Source organism: Rhea americana, unplaced genomic scaffold (genome assembly GCF_003343005.1).
Source record: "Rhea americana isolate MKP2758 unplaced genomic scaffold, rheAme1 scaffold_217, whole genome shotgun sequence".
In the NCBI taxonomy this organism is placed as follows: domain Eukaryota; kingdom Metazoa; phylum Chordata; class Aves; order Rheiformes; family Rheidae; genus Rhea; species Rhea americana.
In genome coordinates, this window is record NW_028186317.1 from 1,428,672 (window position 1) to 1,453,403 (window position 24,732).

Below are 24,732 nucleotides of genomic sequence, written 5' to 3' on the forward strand. Positions count from 1 at the left end.
CAAAAAAAAAAAAATAAAATAAAAAAAAAAGATACAGAAGAAAAAGAAATCCAGAAAAGAAAAAGAATTCGGAGCAGGCCCCAGATTCCTGAACCGATTCCCCTGCAAAGCCAGCACTGCCCTCCCACCCTTTCCGCCTGCCACTGACACAGTCAGTAAGTGTCAGGGCTAAGTGTTAAGACGGATCCACGTATTCCAAAGCAATCTCTGATTTGAGGATACCCGATGCAGACACCTCGGAGCTCTTTCCTCTCCTCCAACTCCAGCCTCCGGAGAAGAGAAAAAAAAAAAGCCTTAGGATGCTGCAGGTAAAAGGTAGTAACTGGAATTACTGGTCCCTTTAGAGAATTTGTCTTGCCTCGAAATTTAGCAAGCGCTCAGCGTTTAGTCCTTGCAAAAAGACAGTGCAGTCTCTCCCTGCACACACCCCAGCACAGTCCTTCAGCCTCTTGCAGAAACACAACCTTTTCCCTCCGGTTTAGAAGATGTAAATCACTCTGCCAGGCCTATTGTGTATTAAGCAAAGACCAAATGATTACAAGCACCATATTGGCTCAGAAAGAAGCAGGCTGCGGTGAGTTGTGTATCTGTCACATCGCTGCTCCTGCTTGGCAAATAAGTTCTAACGCACAATTGGTATTTATTAGATGACATACAACAACTGTCTCATTAAATCAGGGTTTGAGTGTAGGCCGGAAGTCTTAATTTAAAGTGTCACCAGCTATTGARATCAGACAGGTTAGGGAGGCGCAGAGGGAAGGGAAGGAAAGAAGTGGGGCCTGAAGAAGTAGGAAACGGTAACTGGTCCTGACTCACCTTTCCAAATGGTTTGTGATCTCTGAGCTGGGCACGGGTTCAAAAAAATATTTGTTCTGCATTCGCTTTCTCTTTCTCGCTCCCCTCTACGCGCGCTTTCCAACTCTCCCCCTAATAAACGGTTGAGCACCTTTCTCTGTGTTTTAAATGCAGCGTCGAAAGCAAAGGTTAATGCTGGAGATTGCATTCCAATTGAAAACGCGGCAACCGATAAATTTGGTTTGTTTAGAGTGGAAATGCTTGAACTGCTGTAGATGGGTGGCGRGTGCGAGAGCGTGGGGAGAGGAGGGTGGGAGATGCTCCCTGCGCCCCGGCTCCTCTCCGGACAAAATTAAATTTCAAAGTTTAATGAGTTGCGAAGGGCGCTGGATTAGAAAGGCTGGTCTCTGCGCTGCCAAAACCAAAGCAGTGCGATGAAAAAAAAAAAAGATAGAGAGAGGGGGAGAGAAAGACAGAGAAAAAAAATCCCACCAAATCCAAAACGTCAGGGAACAGAGCAAGTGAAAAATGTCAGGGCAAATTGCTCTTGACAGTGTTAATATCTGCACCTCATAGCAATAATTACATGTAAATAAATAGTGAAATAGCTCTCAGCTGGAGTCTGTACTCTGAGTGCAGATGCCACTAACAGCCAGCTGGGGACCTTTCGCTCTTCGACTGCCATTCTCCCCCCTTTCCTCCCTCCCTCTCCCCATTTCATCTTTGCCAGAGCTGAGAGCGCAATTGCGGGCGAATGCAGAAGGCTGCTTGCAGCCCCCCCCTGCTCGTGGCACCACATTCACTCCCTCCTCACACCAGCCTCCCCAGCCCAGGGACCACTGCGGCCGTCAGGGGAAAATATATTGTCTTTAGCCCCTTGCAAGGGGAAAACAAGCTTTACTGGATTCAGGTCTGACCATTGCGTGAGCAAAGCTGAGGCGGGGGGCAAGGCATGTCTGACTATCCTTCCATCTCCATCCCTCCCCTCCTAAAAATGTCAGGAGGGACGTTGCTCGCAGTTGTAGCACTGAGATTACATTCTTCTTATCACCAAGGCTGTCTGTATTTCAAAAAGGACACAAGAGAACTTATGGTTTGGCATCAGGATGCAAAAGATGCTTCAGTTCCACAGGAGAGTTGTCTCCCACGGCTATCAGTAGCATCTGCAGAGATTTCTAAGCCTGACTTTGCCTGAGCTTGTGCCTCTAACCCTAGTCCATGGGCAAAACGCACTTCTGCAAATCCACATCATTCCTTCCAAGCGCACAGCTTAACGCAGTGCTTTGCTGCAAAACTGCCCTGGTCCAAGCAAGGGAAAGAAAGTCATCGTACCATCAGCATCTCTGGCGAAGGTGGGCTGGAAGCTCTTTGTGCCATTCCTTCCCTGGACTCCGGGGACACAACAGTAGCCTAAGAAATCATGAATGATGTGGAGAGGGTGAGTATGAATTAACTACTCACTGCCATTTCCAGCACACATCAAACACAGATCGTAAGGGTGAAATCCAAAGCAAAKTGGTGCTTTACTCAGTGGAGAAGCAACCTGTGGAACTCCTTGCTAAAGGAAGCAGTGGATGCAAAAGCCGCAGGGGTTTAGGAGGACACTGGTTAAGTACATGGAAGAGAGGTTCACTGAGGATTACTAGATAGAAAAAATACCTCCTGTTTAGGAAATCTTCCGAGCTGATAGTAGTGAGAGGCTGGGAAAGTTCTCAGGGGGAAGTACCATCTCTTTGTCCTGCTCTTGATCCTCATGAGGTGTCTGCTTACAGCCACTGTCACAGAGCACCTACTGGGCTAGGCAGAGCTTGGCTCAAAGCTAACGCAGCTAATGTGGCCAAAGGGCTGTGGGGGACTCCAAGTGTCATCTGGGAGGGAAGATTTGAAGACTCCGAAGGACTGAAACTAAACTTATCATTAGATACAAATACAGGATTACTAAATGTGGAAACACTTTTTCAGAGGCAGTCTTTGGGGCTAGCAGAAGGCCTTGACTATACCCAAGGTCTAGGGTGATGAGGTTCCTAGCTCACATGTCTAAATTTAAGCAGGATAAACACTGTGCCTCCCTTCTTGATCTTGGAGATAACAACGTTCCTTGCGGTACTGTGAGGAAATGCATTCTAGGATGATGAGATACTCAGATATTATGATGAAAGTCTTGGAGAAAGTCAAGCTCATTGTTTTGGCCCTCATGCTCTTTCACTTGCTCAATTTATCCCTCCGTGCCCTTACTCTAGCTCTCAGCCTTGCAAATCACCACCCAGTGTGCGCCATGGGGCTGTGCTAAGCCTCCAGCAGGCCCACGCTGCTTGCTTCTCTTCGGCTCTTCGCTGGAAGAACAGAAACACCTTGTGGTTCGAGATAGGCAGCAATAAGGCCTGTGAGGTCAGCGCATGCGAGAAGAGGGCAACTGCGCATCCCGAGACACGCCGGCTCAGAGCCAGAGGAGAGCTGCTCCTCCAGCACAGCACCTGGCAGGATGGAAACACTTCGGGAGCYGCCCTGAGTGAAGCTGGTGCGTGCCCACCTCGCCAGGGGAAGAGGGCACGCTCTCGCACTGACACACGCTCGTTAGCCGCTCCCTAATCGGCATCCCAACCGAACCACTAGACCAAAACAAATAAAAAAACTAACCTGCCACTGATGGGAGGCAGACGCTCTTGCTGAACTGCTGCCTTGTGCAAGGGAGAAAAGCTTTGAGGCCTTTCCTTTCGGCTAATGAAATTCATAACAACACCCCACACTGCACGGAGCAACAAACACAGCTCCTTTATTTGGAAAACAAATATGTTCTTTAGAGCTTCCTGGTTGTCAAACACCTTTTTGTTTAGCTCAACAACTAATCCACTTATCAGAGGATAAAGCTGCCAGTGAATCACCAGTATGATAAAAGCATGCACAAAATTAGCAAAAATTTGCCTATGGCTCCTGCACATTTAACAAACACCAGCTAAGAGAAAAATGATTCCTATTTTTTTTTAATAACTGAGATCCCCAGGAGAGATTCTGTCAGATAGCAGCTTTTATTTTGCTTGCAGTTTTTTTTCCTCGCTCTCTCTCTTCCCATATAACCCAAGCACTGAGGCTGGGAGATGCAGGGAGCTGATATCAGATCCACGGTGTAATTGACAGTATTTGAATAAGCAAGAGATGGAACCAGGCAAAATTTTAATACATTTTTTAAAATAGAAAAACAACGTTCAGGTATTAGCTTCTCTAGGAAGTCGGTATTGCTGGATGTTTTCCTGTTCGTGAGGTCATAACGCCTGCAGGATGCTGCRTTTGTCCTTCTCTGCTCTGAACATTTTGGTGTTTTGGACCCCTTTGTGATTTTAGATTCTCTGCACTCCTGCATGGCAGATCCGTGCTACTGTCTCCACTACATGGATGGGGAAACCCCTGCACRCAAGAGTTAGTAGCTTGCCCAGGTTGTGTAATCAAGTTAGTAGCACGGGACGCAGGTTGTGTGACACCCAGTCCTCTGCCACAGCCATTAARCCACCTCTAACTCACCTTGAACTCTTTTGCTGCAACCTTCAGAGAGACCATGCTCCTGATGAGAGAATTAACTGGGGTAAACACTATTTACCTACTCTCTGAAATTCATTCAGCCACATAAACCTTGGGAATTTCTACAGCAGTATCTATGCAAAGATCTTCTGATGAGATTTCCAGCATTTTTGGTCCCACCTATAAACCAGCATGTATGAGCCAGAGAGACTCCTTAGAGTTGGACTCGGAGCTCACATCCCACCTGAACAGCTCAAAGCTCTGGAAATGTTTCTCTTTCTGGTTGAGACGTATTTGCAGAGGGGATTGCTGGAAGAAGAATCCTGAAGAGCTGTCCTAAAGTCAATGGACTCCAATTTGGGACTGGAATCCATTTGGTTTCAGAGTCCATTTCCATGGTTAGGACATGCTGGGGAGCCTAATCTACATCACTCCATGCCTATGGAGGTTCAGAGATTTGAGGGGTTTTGCTGGAGTCTTGGGGAACTTGGAAAAAGTAAAAAGACTGGTTCCATTAAAGACAAAATTAATGTCTCCGTAGTTTGTGAAGTCAGCAAAGAGCAATTCAGTTATTCTGAAGTTTGACTCATTCTCCGAAGACCCCTGTCTCTCTGCACTGATTATACAGAGAATGTAAGATGACGTTGCCCCTAATGGAGCTGCCTTGGGTAAGTGGAATGAATTTGAATGATATTCTCTTTGCTAACTCTAAATGAAGACATTCAAAAAGGAAGAATGACTACAGCATGACTCTGCTACCTTTAAGCTTACTGAAATCACGCTACCGTAGCAGTTACTGGTCAGGAACAAACAGCCAACTGACACACTTAACCTAAGACAGGCAGTYGAGCTGTGAGAATGAGAGGCTTTGAAGGCTTCTGGCCGTACCTTTTAGGCACAGATCTTTACTGAAACAAGGCGTCAGCAAGAGGAGTGTCAGAGATGAAGATTYGCAGACGTTCGAGGCCACGGAGCCACTGCGAGAGTCTGAAGCAGGAGAGCAAAATTAATTCTGGTATTATTCTCCTTTCCCCCCACAACTTTGCCTAGGCTTGAATGGGACCACAGCACATGACGATGGGAGCATTTAGGGGAGCTGGGAATTAATCAAGAGGCACACACCTGTCAGGCTGGTATCTGGAACTAAACAGAAACACTTGCTAGTGCTTGACCTTGTGCCCTCCAGACAAGCCTGTGGCTCTCGAGTGGTTTGAGAAACTCTCTTGCTGGTGCCGCAGCTCCAAGGTCCTGGGTGAAAGGCAGCGAGCAAGCAAACARCGGGAAGAGATGCAGAAGCCGTGTTTCAAGCGGTGGGGGGAAGGAGAAAGAGGCCTTAGCTAGTGGCACTGATGAAGGGACAGGCAATCTTCTGGCAAGGTTGGGAGAATTTAGCCAGGCAGCTAGTGTAATAACCTGGACATGATGGGAAAAACCACAGCACGCAAGGGGTTGGCCAACAGGCCAAAAGCAGAAGCTACCTGAGGCACAGTGCTGCAGGTAAGAGAGGCTGGATAGTGTAAGGCACTGAAGACATTTAAAGTCAGACATCCCCAAGAATTTCTATACCTCCCCTGGATAGGATTTGTTTGGGGTCAGATATATGTGATACATCAGTATGTGCTGATTAGCAGTCCAGCACATGCTTCAATATTAAATCAGTTCTGCTTGTAGATTATGAAGGCCAAAACTCCGCACTGAGTAGTGTTCAAACAGTGAAAGCTCAGGCAAAGCTAATTCTGCCAAAAAACATAACAAAGCCCTGAATGCACGACCAGGGAGCCATAGATCTTAAAATACCAGTCTTAAGATCTTAATCCTATACCTTAWTCTTAATTCTTAAAGAGATGTGGGGCACTTACACTTTAAAATGCATGAATAGATTCTAAATTCATAAACAGATGTAAAATGGCTCAGCCACTCTGATAGCACTGACCTCAGACCCAGATAATGTGAAAAGCGAGATGTCACTGTACTTTTGGCTTTCACATTTTCTGTTTTAGGGCTTCCAGGGTGTCTGTGTAAACACCTGAGAGAAGGGGAAAGGACAAACACTTGAAGAGAAGCCAGCTTGCTCCAGCTGCCCCCAGTACTGAAGAGAAAACGAAAACAGAATGGTACCAAATATAGTCAACAGCATGAGGTGTTGGCACATCCTACGCCTGTGACTGCATCCTACAAGAGCCCGTACATGAAGTTGTATGAGTCAATCTGCTAGTCTGCAAGATTCTAGTGTTTCCACCAGGCATCCTGCTGTGCCTGCTCTCTYCGCATCTGACATGAAACCCCCTCATTCCCCTAGCAGCAGAAAGCAGTCAAGTATTCGAATTACTGAGGGGCTTAAGTGTCTCCTGAGAGAGGTCTAGATCCTGAGGGTCCAGTTCCAAGGATGCCCAAGCGCCCAGGAACCTTTGAAAGCTTCTGTGTTTGCTTTCTGAGCTATAACGAGCCTGTGGCCTAGCAGAAGTGGCTGCTGTAGGAAGCAAGAAAACATTTTCTACAACTGATGTCTACTTTTTCTTCTCCATTGGTTCAAGTAGCCAAGCCGTGATGACTGAAAGACCCCAAGGTCTTTCAAGCCAAGGCTCAAAGCCTCACTGTGCTAGCTGCTGTACCAAAATGTGCCTGAACCACTTTCCCTTGAGCTAACAACCTGAGCCTATGGATTCTGCAGTTAGCAATGGTTTTTATGGACTCTCATATATATATAGGCAAGATCAGGAAACACAGCATGCCTCCAGCCAAGGATGAAAAACATCTGGGGTGTGTAAGTGGCTAAAATGAACAGCCTAGGAATGTCAGCCCTATCTAGTGTTGAAACCACTCTACTCTCTGGAGAGCGAGACGCGCCACAAACCCACACCATGAACTAGGATAGTGCAAACRCCTTCAGAAGCAGGCACGGCCGCATCCCTTTCCTGCCGCAGTACAAGCGACCACCTGCAGCCACGTTCAGGGAGAGCCCAGCTCTCCTGCCTCTTTGACCCGCTCTCACTGCTGCTGCCCATTTCRAGGAGGCCGCGTGCCCCGGGCAGACAGAGGCTCTGCATCGTCTCCTTTTCTTCGCCGCTGCAGACGAGTCCCGCCACAGGCCTTGGTGCCCACCTYGGGGTGGCTCCTGCCCCGTCTGCCGGGTGAAGCAGGGCACGGAGGCGCTATTAGCAGTACCCGCTGCCCAGAGCTTCGTTAGAGTTGGCAGACCCGAGCTCCCAACAGAGCTGCTGAATCCGGTGTTGGCTTTTCGGGTCGGGGAGACCCCATGTGGCTCCTAATTCGGGGCTGGATTTGTGCTCAGCTGCGCACTCTAATCACTAATTAAAGGTTTGCCATCATCCTCCAGCAGCTGTTAGTGTCCTACAGGTCGATCCCCCAGCAACACTCTGCTGAGCCAGAGCTGCCGATTGGAAAGTTCATTGTATGGGCACTGTCCAACCCCCTCCCCATCCCCAATCCACCCGGGTATTTATTTCCTCATCAGAAAAGAGCTGCAATATCAGACAATGCTGTGCTTTGCACCACCTCTTCTTCTCCCCTCCTTGCAGTTAGGCCCCAAATATTTCTTGTCCCCCCCTTCCTTGTTCATTCTTTCTTTCCTCCCTTTCTTTTCTTCTTTTTGAACGAAAAAAATGTTATTTTGTGCCTCCTGAGCCTTGCCAGCTGGGCTCGGCGTCTGTATCAGCTGGAGGAGCTTATGAGCCTCGTCTCCTCGGATTTAGACTGAAATTTTGATTTTCTGCYGCGCTCAGATAATGTGGAAATCCTGTTCCCCGATATTTACTGTTTATCAGCGCAGCGCAGCGCAGTTCTGGGGGGAAGGGAATCTGTCTCTCCGTGTGTCCCCCCTCACTCCCCGCCACCCCCCATCCTGCATGCTAATGGAGTTGGACTTTGGAGCAGACGCTACAACAAAAGCCTAATTACGGCAAGCTGAGGGGAAGAGGAACTCCCTGGAAAAGAGGCTCTGCGGCCCTGGGACCAACTCTCATCCTTGCCATCATCTGAGCCAGCCGGAGCAAAGTGCTGATCCCTTGCCCTGTCCCAAGTCACCAAGCAACCTGCCCCTCTCTGGCCCCAACTCCCAGGTCTCCAGTCTCCATTGGTTAAGARAAACACCCAGGGTCCCCTCCAGCTTTACGAAGTTCAGGATTGGGAAGTGCAGGAGCTAGGCAAGTCGTGCCATGCCCCTTTCCCCCAGCTCCTCACCTGGATTAATTGGCCCTGTCTCGTTTGTCCAAGTCAGGTTGGCCTCAGCATCCCAGTCTACCAGGCCAGCCCTCTGCCTCCTTCCCACCGCGCTCGTCCTGAAGGGAGCCTGTGCAGGACCATCGGACCATCTGCTCAGCATCTCCCTGTGATGGAGGGATGTGTGTCTGGGGACTCCCAGGCACCCTGCCTGCAAGCATCATCCCCTTCCAAGGGGCACAACATCCCGCTGCCCTGTGGGCCAACACGCACACGAAGTCCTGTATCCTGCAGTACATATTAGTCTTGTTGAGCCCTTGCAACTCACTCCTTCAAGTGACTGGGAAAGGAGAAGGAGAAGGAGAAGGAGAAGGAGAAGGAGAAGGAGAAGGAGAAGGAGAAGGAGAGGTGGGGGGACACTTCCCTCCATAAGTAACACAAACTATGCAAGAGAAGTAAAATAATAAAAAAAAAAATCTGGGGCTCAGCAGCAGGGGAACAGCTCTAAGGACAACTTAAGTGGCCAGCGGTGCATAATGCCTCGTTGTTAATGAAGCCTGCTGCCGGTCACTGGAAGGATTGGTTACTGCCAGATAATGTACAGGGCTTTCTTTCTCCCCCCAGCCCCTCACGGGGAAGGCAGACATTTCCCTGTGGTTGGGATTGAACTGAATAATGTCCTGGCCACCTGCAAATGTGCTAGGCTTTCTCTGTAACTGCATAATTAGAGGCAGCAGTGGGGTGAGGTGGCAGGGTAACGCAGCATGCAGAAAGGAGGGAAAGAAAAATGGGAAAAGGGAGGTTTTTTTCTAAAAAGAGGGGGAAAGGAATGGAAAGGGAGACAGGAAACATGATAAAGCTCAGCCAGGCGCTCTCTGCTTGTGCTGTTCTCTGCGCAGCTTGGCTGTTGGCTGGCTCTTCTGGTTTAAAGTGACTCCGCTTCTTATGGAAACGGAGAGGCGGTATTAAAAAAAAAAAAAAACCCAAGACACAGAGAGCTTCCTTATCTCATGGAGACAGTTGTCAGGAATCACTTTGACTGAGTCGTTTTGTCTCCATGCTTTTTTTCGCTGTCAAGCAGGCCTCAGGACATGGATCAAAGGAGAGGCGCCGAGCGCTCGCTGAAACTTCTGATCCCTTCTCGGTACAGACGCGCGAGTGGCAGACAGCTCTCCTCCACATCAAATGGAAGGAGAGAGGAGAGGGAGGAAGAAGGGAAGGGAGAGGGAGAAGAAAAGCTGGGAGAGAGACAGGCAGAGAGGAGGCTGCGAGGGGCTCGCTCTGCCACTCTGGATCTCATGGGGAAGACAGAAAACAGCCGCCTTTGCTTCTCTTCTCCCCCTTTCCCCATTGGGAGCATCCTACTGCCCGCATCCCTCCTAAAGAGGGGCTCTGGCAGCCCTGCAGGTGCTAGAGAGAGGGGGCACATGGAGTGACACAGATACATCCCCCAGCCTAGCAGGTGAGCTCCCCACGGTGCCTGTCCCGACCCAGGCAGTCCCTGGGCAGCGGTGGGGTTCAGACCAAGCTCTGCATTGGAGCTAGCGTCATCCCAAGAGCTCCCACTCGCATGGCCCTGCTTCGGCTTCTGTACTGGTTTGGTGGGTGAATTCGCACCCCACAAACCACCCCTTCAGCAGCAGCCTTACTGCTTCTTCTTCAATCTCTCAAGCCTGTCCCAGTGATTTTCCCATTTCTGCTTAGCAAGCAGCTCCCTACCCTTTCCCCTCGGTTGCTCATGATCCCCTTTCAGGTGCTTATTCCCTGAAATAAGATCCCCCTCATCTCCAAACTGGATAGGCTTAAGAACTGACTCCAGCTTATTGTGGYGAGCTAAGACCTTCCACACCTTTGATCAATTTACTACTCGCACACCCCAGACCCYGCTAGGATTTCTGATCTTCAGCCCCTGCTGTAAATTGATCTTGTGCACGCCTGTCTGACGGATGCAGGAAGCAGCATCTTGCAGCGGGAGGCCTTGCCGCACCCACGCAATCCTCCCGCACATCCAGCGCCGCGCRAGGTGGAAACCCCCTCGTGGCAACTCACTCCGCAACCTGCTAGCCCCCCGACACATACCTGCTGCACAAGGCTACACCGCCTCTCCTCTGCACTGCCCACACAAGGCTATGTTCCCCGCACATTACGAGAGCTGCTGCACAGCCCCGAAACCCCAAACTGCTAAAGCACGGATTGCACGGCCATAYGCTTACTCCCCCCTCCATGCCCGATGCATCAAGAGAGCCAGCCAGACGAACACTCTGCAAGCTGATGCAATACCAAACTGCCTCGCGTCTCACACAAAAGCCTGGCGCCGCATCCCTTTAGGGTACATCCCTCCTGACGCTTCGGGGCGTAGCACTGCGYCGCTCTTCTGAGCGGCCCTCATCCTCCGAGACGGTCCGCAGAGTCCTCACTGCCCTCCAAGCGCCTGGAAGTCCTGCCTGCAACCTTCACCACCAGAGCATGCAAGCTGGCTGGCTCCAGGATGGCAGCAAATGCATGTTCTTTTCATTATTAGCACAAACAGAAGGTGAAGTGAAAAAAAAAAAAACAAACCAGACTGAAAAAGAGCTGCTTTCAAAACGTGGGCATTCAAAAGGGGAAAGCTGGTGGTCACTGCAGATTCCCCTATCATGGCCCTGTGTGAGCAGCTCACAACCCTCGCTGTTGGGGTTAGTGTCTGATCCACCACAAAGTACACTGCTGTRGATTTTTCTTAGTAGACGACTTTTTACAGGCAGTGCACAGCTGGAGCCCAGCTCTTATGCTGCAGCCAGATTTTAGCAGGCACACAAAACAGAGGGGCTCACACACCGGTGTGCACATACGGCACAGGCACGGAGGGCATCGATGCCCTTCTGCACACTGGCGTGCAGAAATACACACATGCGCCCCTGCCTCTGAATCCTAATTATTCCTCTTATTGCATTCCTCCCTTTTAAGCTTCCCCTCTATCTTGCATCGCCCATTCCGGTGCTGCCTTTCCCCACTGTGGCCCCTCGAYTCCTCTTGCAGCTCAGCACCAGCTCCCCAGTCCCTCCCTGGGTATTGCAGCTCTTCGAACCATGTGGCGAAATGCTCACCTCTGAATGCCAGAGGTCGCTCAGAAATGCCTGTCACCAGACAGGCTGCTGTACTAATTGCTAATCTCTCATTTTCTCTATCTGCCCTGCCTGCCTTGTCTCGAGTTCCCTTATTAATCATAAAGCAGGGCAAATCCTGCATTTGAATTCTCCGAGTCTGTGTCTCCCAGCCAAGTGCCTCTTACCCTCCCTGGTGTGGAGAAGAGACAAGACCCAGAGGAGAGGCATTTCGAACAAGCTGATGCAATACAGCTGAAAGCCCCATCAGGCCTGTTTAGGCTGCAGCATCAATTACAGTCCCTGCAATGGCTCTTCCACCCACCCTGCTTTGGCTTTGCTCCTGCCACTGCATAGATGGGTAGTTACAGCACAGAGAGGGGGTTCAAAGATGCTTAAAGATTTCAGGCACAGATTTCTCTGTCTTAGCCCTGTGTGTTTTCAGTATGTGCTCCCGGTTCCTACGGCCTTCATTCCTCGCCTGCCTGGAAGTTCATCAGACCTTTTCTCTTCTCCCCAGAWTTCTTCTTCCCACTGTCATTGTTCTTGTTGTTCTTCTGTATTCTGTTTTCTTCTTATTCTCCTTTCCCTCTACTCTGTCTACTTTGGATACTTGGGTTTACAAACAGTGCGGGGGGGCTGATCCACTGAAACTCATGATAAAGCTTCTGCTGAATTCAAAGGCTCCGGACCCAACTGTTTGCTCCGTCACCCTTCAGCACTTCTGATGTTTTAACATCTCAGTAATACACACATATAATAATGGACTGGAGTGGAAATCACATACAAGTAAACACGATCAGTGCCACTCAGAGCACGAAAGCAAGGCTTAAGGTTATTACCTTGTGAGATACTAGCCTCATTTGGTTTTATCAGTTTTCAATAGGACCTGGGCATCCGAAGCAATTAAAGCAACTCTCGAAACCTCATCTCATATTTCCACCTCCACCTCTGCTGCAACAAGGGCTAAACACAGTTTCTGCCACCTTCCTTGCAAGTGCAGGGAGAAACTGAGGGAAGGATCACAGCCATAGTTTGTCCAGCTCCAGTTATAGGACAGGGAGGTGTAAATGGTGTGGGAGAAGATACAGTTTCACTGCATGGGAAAGATTGACAGAAAATGTTTGGGCCCCTCAGATGTGAATCTCCCCCTTCTCACCCTACTCCTTCGCTCACAGAAACAAAGTCATTAGGAATCAGGCAAATAAATACGTATCTATTTTCACATGAGAAAAATGTTCCGTTCTCCCCATTTCCCCTTGCTCACAGCAGGGGTGTCTAATTGACAAGAGCAGATGGGCTTTGGTGGGGTAGATTTTTTTTAAAAAAAAAAACTTTAGTGGAAAAACTACCAGCTTTCCTGGGATACATAGGTTAAAAGTTTACAGAGACGGAGCTGCATTTGATACCAAGCAAGGGAAAACGCCAACGCAGTCTTGGCAGAGCCAGTTTCTCCCAGAGAGCAACCTGGAGCACCTGCGCGCCCCCCCCCAATCCCCCTGGTATTAAAAAAAAAGAAAAAGAAAAAAAAGAAAAAAAAACACGATGTTCACCTCCTTCTCCAGAAATCCTATATGCAATCTGCCGCGAGGTCGTGGGGAGGCTTAAGACCCCGCACTGAGGAAGAAACAGGGCACAAAGAATAATTGCAACTTAAAAAAAGGGCCAGCAGTCACTTTCCGCAGGAGAGAAATCTTGTGCGAGGGAGTCACGCTCCTCTGGAGAGCTGGGGCTGCTGGGGGAGCTCGGAGGAGAGAGCGCGGGGGTGACGGCGCACATCCCTGCCTGCACATCRGGGGAAAAAGGGAGGGAGGGAGGCAAAGTGAAAGAAGAGATGAAAAAGAAAGGTAGAGAAAAGCAGGAGGAAAGGTTAAAAAAAAAGCCCTCGTGCAGGGTGGCACCCAAGAGCGTCAGAGGTTAAAGAATATTAGAAGAACATGTTCCTACACTAAGATAAGCCRGAGAAATGAATCCTTATCCGTCCAAAACCAACCCTTTAAAATCGAGYGAGAGAAGGGTCTCCTTTCAGGGAAACGGGGAATCCTTAATGCTTCCTCCCTCAGCAACTGTAATGCCAGGATGTTCCCAATCTGCTTTGAGGGATGGAAAGATTAAGAATAATAAAAAAATTGCAATAAAATATGTGTGAACGAGGGGGTAATTGTGGACAAATGCAGCATTCAAATTCATTTTTCAGCTCTTTTACACACCATTTCAATCTTATTTTCTGCTTGTTAATGAGATCTTGTTGGTTGGGGTGGGCACGGCTGCCCAGTATCGCTTGGGTAATTGCACATAATTTTCTCTCTACTAGTGATTTGCATCAGATTTTTTTTCTAATTCTTTGCTATTTAAACCCCCTCCTCCCTTTCCCCCTCCCCCCCAAATCTCACCCTCTCCTCCCCCTCTCTTTACCCCTCCCTTCTCCTGGCCCAGCAAGACTCATTTTGAATGCTTATTATAGGCACAGTGTCTCCAAAAGAAAAAAAAAAAGAAAAAAAAAGAAAGGAAAAAAAAAACGAACCAGACGGAAAGGATCCGTGTCACTGAATGGAGGAGCGCTGTCTCGCTGGAGCCAGACACCGTGATGCCTGGTCTCYTCTCGCCAGCTAACATCATGTCCTTCCCAATTGCCAGGTTTCCCCAAAAAAAGGACTCAGCTGGCTTTTCTCACACTTCTGCCAGTATCAGGGCACTCCTGACAGGGATTTAGATCATCTGTAATCCCATCCCTCYGAAGTTGAGGAAAATGTTACCCAGRAGGGTGGAAGGGACTGGAGCCCTGAAATGACATCAGRAAATTTCTTAGTTGTGCTGTGTTGTGCAGACTTAGAAGGTCCCAAAGTTCAGAGCGTAAATTTGTGGGCAGCAGGGCAGAAAAGCAGTTCTTGCAGAGACACGGCAAAACCTGCTTGAGCAATTCATTTCTGCTCTGCTCTGCTCCCTTTTCATCCCCTCCACCCTGTATGGCATGCCAAGGGGTTTGAAGACACTTTCCTTTTAGCTTCTACTCTCTGAGAAGCTCAGAAAAGGCATATGAAATCCCTTCTCTACAGTTACTGCCCCTGCCTTCATTTGTAGGAATGCTGGATCGGGGAGGAGGAGAAGGAAGAACAGCAGCAGTGCTCAAGGCTGTTTCCTTACTCTTATTCCCTCACTTAACTCAAAATCCTGAAAATTGGAGGAAAAAAACGGTAAGGAAAGCAGACACAGGGTAACCTTATTTCCCACTGGGCAGAAATACCAAGGCTTCGTCAGTGCTCAAAGCATCAGAACTGGTTCTAGCAAAGCATCTGGCTGCCTGTGTCTATCTGAAGATGGCAAAAAAAACCGCTTGAGCAACCAACTGGATTTCTGCACTGCCTCAATATGACAAAGCAGGTAAACTACCAGATGGTAAATACGCTGCAGGGCTGTGCTGTTGYTTTTTGGGTGTGTTAGTATCAAATTAACATCAACTCAGAGCCTGACCTGTGACTTCAAGTCTCCCTCCAGGAACCCTATCAAGAAATTATGATCAACCCAGAAACCGTAAAACCTGACTCCAACCTTCAGTCTCCAGCCATAGCCACATTAATGCTGAGTTGAATATACAACCATTATGCTGGGAATGAATCTGCTTATGGAGCAAAAAAGCCACTGAAAGCCCTGAGAAAATTAAAGCAACAAATATAAGATGGAGAACGAGTTTCTCTTGGCTCTTGATATTTCTGGAATTATCTTAATCTCTGGGTGATCCTGTGGGTTTCCTCAGAGACTCAAAGGTCTCAGAAACAGCATGTTATGGATGTACAGGAATTGCCTGACCACAATCTTAAACATAATCACCTTAATATGTTAATATGTTCTCCTGATAGACAGATGCTGTACTGGTAAGCACCAGTGCCAAAACTTAAGAGGTAGGTGGCCAGCATACTACATAGATCAGTAAGTAGTTATTTACAGATTATTAGCTGGCTAAATAGACTGATAAATAAACTAAAACAGGGGAAAGGCGAGTTTAGCTGGCAGTAAAWAACAATATTTTGCTGTTTCTCTATTGCTCCTCTATCTGTGATCCAAGTACCCCGCTGTAATTGCGTGCAAAATACTAAGGATCACTTCTAAACATCTCCACTGCCTGATCTCTTTTTATGGAGCCACATCACTCGCCACCTCCCTGGTTAGCTGCCATCTATCAAAACCTTTGGGATGAGGAGAGCATGGAACTGCTTCATTCCCCTTCCAGTCACAACATTTCATGAGCTGCTGAAACTTCTGCTACAAGGCATTTGCAACAAGTGAACGATCTCTTGCCCCCGGTGCAAGATCTCAACATGCTACACCGAATGGTCAGATACATTTAAGATACAAGTCTGGTTATAAAAGGGCAGTGGAAATTGTAGGAGGGGAAGCAGTGAGCAAAACCCTTGCAACRTACTGCCTAAATTACTGCACTGTCCCTTCCTCCCACCTCAGCTCACACTGAAGCRTACACCTTTCTTGGAGGATTGTCAGACAAATCTTGATGAGGACTTAGCTGGAATTATATCGAGTTTACTGTTATATTGAGCTGTTTATCATAAACCTTGTGCCACCTCAGTGAGTGAAGATTCCCAACTAGCAAAGATCTGAATTTCAGACAGACTCAACACTTGTTTTTGCTGCCAGTATGAAGCTTGACTCAGCTAAGGAGGTCTTGGTACCTGGTCTTGTTATAATCAGGGTTGGTAAGTATTGTCAAGTAAATGGAAAATGATCCTTTAAAAATGCTGGGATGAAAATGAGTTGGAAATGTTTGAAATGTATTTATGAAATTCTCCTCCTGACCGACACACACACACACACACACACACACACACACACTTGATTTCAACCCACTCTTATCCCAGTACTGTGAGAAAAAATGAGAAAGAAGCTCCAGGGCCAGAAATTGCATTTGCTCTGACTCCAGTTACTCGCTCTTCTGATTCAACCTTGCTTTGTATCTGTATCTCCTTGCTGAGTYTTGGCACAGCAAGCGTGCCAGCCGGGAGGCAGTTACAAGCCACTGAGTCAGCCCAGCTGAATGTGGAACAGCTGCTGCTATCCACGCAACCTTTGGGGAGAGATGGGGACCGCACTGCTGCAAGTTCTGGGTCCCTGGTACCAAACCACTTTTTGATAATCCGTGACTGCTGCAGCCACCGATTCCACCCTGACAGATGCCAGGTGACTCATCTGGCTGCAGCTGGCCGGCCTAAGAAGTTCACTTTCTCAAACAGGCAACACTCAGAGCAAACTGTCTCTCCTTCCAAGGCTGTCCCAGCATGAAACCATCACAAATAACTGCTCAGGTTACCCTTTCTCACTAAGATCTGGCACAGAGTATGGCATGGAGGATTGTGCTAGGTAGCGGTTTAATTATTTGGGAATACCCCTTGTCCAACCAAGACGAGTGTTCATAAATGAAGGGTCACACAAAATGATTTGGAGRGTTCAGGGGATGCTTTGGTGCAATGTGGGAGAAGGGGAAAGGAGTTCCTACAGCCTCAGAGCTCAAGGGAGTTGAGAAGAGAAATAACCAAGCACATGATGGAGCTGTGATGAAGGCTAGGAAATGATGGGATGGAGTAGCTGAAAGCCAAAATTCCCAGCAGACCTCACTGGATGTCAGTTCTGGGAAATGCTTTAAGGATCCAGGAGCAGAGCTGGACAGGCGAAAAGCTCTTGTGTGCTGTAAGTCAGAAAAGAAGCAAGAAACATGCCTGTTCCCACATGAAGTTTGGGTAAAATTTTCAGCAGTGTCTGCTCTTTCTGCAAGGAGGGGGAGGACTAAAGTGTGTGCGTGCAGGGGGAGTTGAGCCTGCAGAGGCCGAACGTAATCCCCTTTTCTCTTTTGTGAGAATGGAAATGCCATGCCTCTCCTCTAGAATTTCAGTTGCCAGCACCGAGCCCGTCTGGTGGATTCTGGCTGGGATACCCAATCCCGGGGTAACTGGATAGCGTCCCGAGCGGCAGCAAATGCTGGGAGCTCTCCCCCAGGCCTRTCCCCACCCCCCTTGTCTAAACTGCAAAGAAATCTCCCTCCTGCTGCTGCTAAGGGATGAAACTAGAGAACTGTCTGTTTGCAGCTCAGACAAATCACCATCATTTTAAGTTTCCAACCTTTTTTCTATCTCCTGAACACCCTCCATCCCTGTGGTTGGTGTCTACCCCTGCACAGAGTGACCAGTTACACAGATAACCGGATAGGAAGACAGGAGGAGTGAGGTGCATTGATTTTRCCTCTAATGCTGTGGAATAGCTGTGTTATGTACAAATAAATTGCACAGAGCAATCCAAACTGAGACCTCACAAAATTTCTACTCACTCCACTGCGTAAAAGAGAACACTTCTAAGAGTTCTTATTCACATTATTTGGAGTATTTCTTGCATCCTTCCACTAGGAACAGCAGAGGGCTTAGAAAGGCAGGAAGGCAGCCGCGCAAGTAAACAGAAAGCACTCGTAAAATAACCTGAGTTAGTCTTTCTATGCGCAAAAGAAATAGAAGAATTTATATGCCARTATCTTGGCCCTTGCATGATTAGAAGCATTAGGAAAATGGGAATCTCCCTTTCTTGGGGATGCAAAGCTCTCTTTTCTTCAGGACTGCAAGATAATGTATCCTCTCTTTCCCATACAAAGGGCTTATTGGCTCAGGACGCTATCTTCCTCTACCCTGAGCCTGGGGGCAGGGTAATTTGGGATAGGGATAAGGATAGGAAGCAGCATTGGTCTGGTCACTTCAATGAGCYTCTGATTCAGTGAGCGGGCCTAGTAAGCAGATGATGAAGCTACAGAAATGGAAATTGCCTGATGGACTTTTATATGTCTAATGCTTGTGGAGCTTATCATGTGGATCTCACCATGACTGATTCCATGGTGCTAAATTGCACTTGTGATAATCTGAATTAATCATGTGCCCTGGACTATCGAACCTACAGTCTGCCTTTGAATTCCATACCACAGGCTCRCCTCCCAAGCCTAACGCTACTAGAAATCTCTTGTCAGAAAGATATCTCCCTATTTCCCCCACAAATTACACTCTCTGAGGCAATATTCAGCCCCATGCCAGTAWCACTTTTACATTTTATATCTTATGACCATTCAAAGCTAGAAGTGAGATTTTTATACCATTGCAGAGAAGCTGCAAAATTTCCCTCTCTCCATTGACACTCAATGTTTGTTTTCACACTTGAGAGATCACAAGCTATTGGACCTTAAAATCCATATACCTCTCTGATGTCCCCATTTATTGGACTCCTCTCTAAACAGTTGTAGCCTTTTCATTTCAGATGCCTACCTAATTTCTCCCTGTAGTTTCACATTATTTTGCACTTCCTGTCTTAAATAGTGCTGATGTCCACTCTGAAACAACTGCTACAGTGCACTTCATACAGCTCTGTACTTCAGAAGTGATTGAGAGCAAAAATAAAACGCACTTGGTACCCCTCCAGCATGGCAGACRCCACACAAATACAAGTCCTTGTTAACTTTTAGTGTACAATATGTGCCTTGTTCCCCTTAAAAGCAAATGTGTATTTGGAAGACAGATTACTTCAAGTAAAGCAAAGRGAAGATTAAAGGCTCTACCTAATGAGGTGACAGAAAATTAGAATTCTTATTTCAGGATGGTGATAGAGAGCGGRGGTATTGTGGACTGTACTCTCAGCTGGCAAATCCTGACATCCCTTACTGACTTCTGTGGAGCTCACCAACTGAGAACGTAGGTCCACTCCCATTGCACACACACAGCGTGAGCTCTGCTCTTTGCCTTCTCCAGASCTGTTGATGATGGAGGACTTAACCTCCGCATTGCTGAGGCTTGTTTTTCTATTGTGTGCAGCACTGAAAAGCCATGCACACGACTGGTAACGATCTGATAAAACCTGGGAGAGGGGCTCTTTGAAAGGCAGCTGGGCTAAGGCCAGATCCAAGAGTCAGGTCATGGGCGTTCTATTCTGAGTTCAGGCAGGGATTTTAATATCAGGGGTGTGTTACATGGAGAGGCTGTGGCTGCTGCCTCATAAACTTCATATACACACGCTCCATTCTTTGACACGAACACGTCAAAGCATGTGGAATAGATCTTTTCTCCTTTAAAGCTTACCTATACCTCTTACTCCGACCTTGTGGAAGGCGGTCATAAGCAGAATTGATTATATGACTATTAGTTCCTTGAAACCAAATCCCAGATCTACACATCCCTGCATTTCAAGGAAGTTCAGATCCATGAGATTTTCACAGGTAGGGGCTTTCCCCTGTTCCAGCCAGACTTCAACAAGTTGGCTCAAGCTAATCTCTAGATTAGTGGCTCACAAATCATGGACTACTCCTAAAAAGCCTGCAAAAAGAAACTAAGAAAATCAAATTTGATGTCATTAGGCTAAAATCAACAATCAAAGGGCCCACCTACAATGGATTTTTTTTTTAAGAGGGCTAAGAAGATGTACAACAATGCTCTAGGTCCCAGTGTTTGCAATTACAGYGTGCTGTCTGGAATATAGGAACTAACAGGATACAAATGCTCTGGCAGTATGTCTCAGGACAGACATATTGCTGATAAACAGATCAACTAATTGCTTTAACTAGGCAACCTCCAGGAGTACATGACAATAACTCCCCTGTTAATCACAATACATTGTGATAGCCTGAAGCTTGCCCTGCTCTCAGAGGATCTGGACYAGCCAAATGCTCTCAGCCAAAGAAAGAGAACGGAAGTGGGTCACATACCTGTGGAGAGAGGCCATTGCTAACAGGATTCATGTGGTTGGCAGGAGCCGCAGCATTCATGAAACTGTCTGAGTAGCTGGAGAAGCTGTGTCGGGCCCCGTAGGCAGAGCCGGTGTCAGCAGCAGCTGCTGCGGCAAGCCCTCCCTGGTGCATGGTGGATGGCGGCAGCGGCTGGGGTCTGTGTACGGTGCTTCCCCCATCTGTGGAAAGATTGTTCATAGGTAAATGGTCATGGGATGCTACAGCTGGCACTGTGCAAAATATGGATTGATGGCTTGTCCATCCTGATCTCAGCCCTGTGCTAATGCAGCTTCTATGTCTCACCATCTGTGTGCTTCATATGAACGTATTGTTTGACAGTTTACGTACAGTAAAAAATATGCAAACTTGGGGTGAAATATCTGACTTTTCTCTTGATTTCCTCCAGACAGAAGCTACAAATTCCTTTAGATGSCAAAGACACTGGGAATCAGCAACAGCCCTTCCACTAGGTTCAGAACCTGCTCCTAGAGGACAGCCCCCAATATACTTTGCTCTCAAGAAAACCATTTCTAAAGGAAACGCAAGAACTGGTGAAAATTGGTTCACAACTGAGTCGCAGTACAGAGTTTAATCCATCATGTGGGATAGCCTATATTACACTTGCTTTAGACTGTAGATTGATGTGCTCTCTATTTCAAAGCTGAGTGGATTATCAAAAGATATGAGACACGTTGATACAGCAGAAAGGACCACAGGACAGAGAGCAAACTGGTTCTCCCTGTTTTCCAGAGGAGACACTGTGGAGTTTCCACTGACTTGAGACAAAAGTTGGCCTCCCTGGCCAAAAAGAACCCACCTACCTACTACAGGAGCCTAAGAGGAATGGCACAATTCAGAAAGGGAATAGCTGATGGGATGATGTAGGGCAAGCAGAGAGGAGCAGTATACAGGAATCGGAGCTCACCTTGGGAAATGGTGGTTGTGGGGTAGGTGGAATCCGGCAGCTGGTATGGGGGGAGAGTCGGCATTCCTGTCGGTGGGAAGCCCCCCGGCAGCAGGTGGTTGAAAGCCGCAAGCTGGTTCGCTCCCGCTTGTTTGCGCCACCTCGCTCTTCGGTTACTGAACCACACCTGAGACGGGGAAGAGGAAAGAGCACGTGTGATTCGCTCTGAGCTCCTGTCCCATCTTGTCTGGGTTGCTGATGAATCAGATGGAAACACGTCTGGAAGCCAGAGGAAAAGATGGGGAATACAGAGAAAGAGAGAAAAAGACAGAGAGGCCATGTCCCAGTGATTAGAGCACTGGCCAAAAACAGGTTCAAGTCACCACCTGATACTAGTACTAGTCTGTTCTTCGGTTTTCTCTCTCTCAAATTAGAATACTACTACTCCCTTGCCTCCTAGGGAGATGGTGAAAATACACGCATTTAATATTATGAAAGATTCAGCTACTATTAAGACTGTGGGAGAGTGGCTATCAGCAGCAGGGTGAGATGAAGAGGAATAATTTAGCTTGTGCATTCCAAGAGAGTCCATAGCAAGTAGATGTATTGCTACCACCTGGCCATTCTGCCTTGTTATCTGACAACTATGTGAATTATGCTGAAGGATTAAGTACCATCATAGCAACACGGCTGCACTGTTAGGAGGGATAAATAGATAGATTAGCATCATGGTTTCTATGTTAGACAAGCTAAATAGATAGAACCAGACCGGAGGGAATACAGGGGTTTCTTAGCTTCTCTGTGCCGCAGCAAATCACTCTTGTCTGTATGCTAAGACATGTTCTCCTTGCAAGGGGCACTGTGGTATGTGCTAGCATTGTACTGTAGCCAATTTAAATCTCTGTGCATTAAAATAAACCTAATATTAATGCACGTGCAAAGCCGTRGTCATGTTTCCTACAGTACAGGTTTACCTGGGAGACGCGAGGAGAGGTATTTCTAAATGGCCTGCCCTGATGTGTTTTATCATAGGCAATCTCCCTTCTGGGTAGTGGGAAGGGCTTCTCAAACTGTCTCTTGGGCTTGGTTTACTTTAATCAGAGAGGCTCCCAGGACCGATTCCTGTTTGGGGTTGAGAAGTATGTGGATAAGCTTTCAAGACAGATGAGAATGCAGCTGCTGGACTTTGTGAGGCCTAAAGGGCTAGAAAACATGATTAAATTTCACAGCAATAAGAAAAAATGGAACAAAAATCAAGAGTGTAAAGCATTCAAGAGGAAAAAAAAATCCTGCATCAGGCTTCCAAGCTGCTCAACATCAGATCAGAAGCTGGGGTTACAAGGTTTTGAAGCACTGAGTGTCTCCAGATCTTGTGAATCAAAACAAAACTTTCTTCCCTAAATAAAGTGAAGATGAGTCTGATTCTCATCTCACTTCAGACAAGCTCAAGATCTCAAAATGGAAGTCCTTCTCCAGCCTTTAAATCGAGTTCCCCTATAAATGGTCACTTCTTAGTTTCCTTTCTTCTTAATTTGTACCTATACGCTTAATATACACCTATATTTGCACCTGTATGTTTAACTCATTTGATACGACAAGGCAACATGTTTGCACTGAGAGCTTCTTACACAGTGCTGGATCTCAGTCCACCCATGCTGCACTGGTGCTCCAACTGTATGCAGAGCTGCAGTGAAGAGCTCAAGGTGACAGTGCAAGATTTTCATTATAGTTGGCATAAACAGATTTTTGCATCGGGGGAACAGAACCAGGCCTGATAAGCAAAGGTGAATTGCTAGTTGCAAAAGGAAGCATACAGTGAACTTCACGCACAAATTACTGCGAGGCACTCTGGATTGCAGTCTATTACTGCTCTTTCTATTAGCATTACTCATCTAACCAGAGTGCTGTGGAAACAGTTTGATTCCAACCTGCTAATGACAGCTCTGGGTGACCTACTGATGATGTTTACAAACGAGGTAGGCTCAGGTTCTGGGCAGTCCTTCACTTGATGCTGTTATTTACATCCATGTACAGCAAAACCAAAAAATGCTGTCAAAATAAATATTTCGTGTTTCTCTACAGCCTTTCAGCTGAGCCTCCCTGAGTGTATCCATATTAGTGTTTTAGTTTAGATGAGAAATGCGCTTTTGAAGTGAATGTCCTGACTCACTTTCAGCCCTTCAGTTCATGCTGTGGACTTCTCTTGGGAGTGTGCGAGCTAGGTTCCTTCAAGGTTAAATTCAATTGAAATATGCACGTCGGGCATGCACACAGTGCACTCCAGTTGCTAAATCCATTCAGTCAGTGGGACCAGACCAGAGCTGGTCTAAAGTAACCTCCCCAAAATGCATACAGTGTTGATGTCACGTCCTGGGCACCAAATGTTTCCCTTTAAAGGGCTGCTCCTATTCCACAGTACTCCTTGCTAAAGTAGCATAACCTTTTAGCACCTTCCAAAAGCCTGACAGAAATAGGTCAGCTTACATCCGATCTGCATTGATCAACAACGTCCATGCAGGTCAGAATCTCTGTGTTCATTGCTGGCACCAAACTCAAGGAACGCTAGTGAAATCTAGGACAGAGTTAAGGAGAGAGAAATGAATGAACATCAAGGTCTGAAATATTTAGTAACTCTTTTATACAGTCTAGCACAGGGTCTAGTCCATGACATAGTTTTTAGGAGCAGTAAACAACACAAATATATAAATAAAATATATAAATATAAATAAAAATTAAAGACCTTAATCTTTTGTTTAACCCAGTTACACAAAGTGAATGGTCCTGTCCTTTTCCCTTATTTTATTTGCACATGCATGTAGGTGTAATTCATGCTCATTAAGGAAACAGAACTTGGCTCCTTCTTTCACATCATTTGCTTCCACTTTACAAGTTAAGAAGGACATCAAAACTTTCAAAATGTTTCTATTAACTGGATAGGAACATAAGGAGAGATATAAATCTCCAGGGGAAAAAAGACCTAGTCCCTGTCTGGAAGAGCTTCCATTCCAAGAAAAAGGCCTCACTCCTGAGGACAGCATATAGAATGACTGGAGAGAAAATGCTACCAAGCAGCTATGAATCCAGGAATCAGGAAGGAAAGAGAATTTGGACTCTGAGAAAGTAAAAGTCACTCCAGTGAATTCTGACACTTTTCTGACGTTAGAAAGGGTGGGAAAGTTCCTTCTTGTAACTAAGAGCCAGATGCTGGCAAATCCACTCTGGATTAGAAGTTTAGAAGAAACATGTGGAATGAGATGGTCGAGTATGGGACAGGTTTCTCAAACAACATACCCTCATGTACTCTGGTTCTCCCGGTGGTGGTTTGTCAGTTGGATTAGCTAACATAACAGAGTTTTGGTGAGATCTGCACTATGTTATGTTATACTTGATACAGCAAGTATCAACAGAGAAACGAAGGGTGTTTCACGGTGATGGCACAGACCCTTTATTCTCAACCTTAAAAGGGTGATCTTTGTTCTGTGCTAGTGAAACCAGTAGGGACC

At 47.0% G+C, this 24,732-nt stretch overlaps 1 protein-coding gene across 2 annotated transcripts in view; it reads right to left on the bottom strand.

The window, feature by feature from the left end:
- PAX7 (paired box 7) overlaps window positions 1-24,732 on the bottom strand; it is a 106,852-nt gene that overhangs the window by 18,422 nt on the left and 63,698 nt on the right. For both annotated transcript variants that reach the window (XM_085305224.1, XM_085305223.1), the window contains exons 6-7: window positions 21,251-21,416; window positions 20,305-20,504 (exon numbers count right to left, since the gene is read on the bottom strand). In XM_085305224.1, the coding sequence (XP_085161350.1) occupies window positions 20,305-20,504; window positions 21,251-21,416 (366 nt within the window). The remainder of the gene's footprint in view (window positions 1-20,304; window positions 20,505-21,250; window positions 21,417-24,732) is intronic.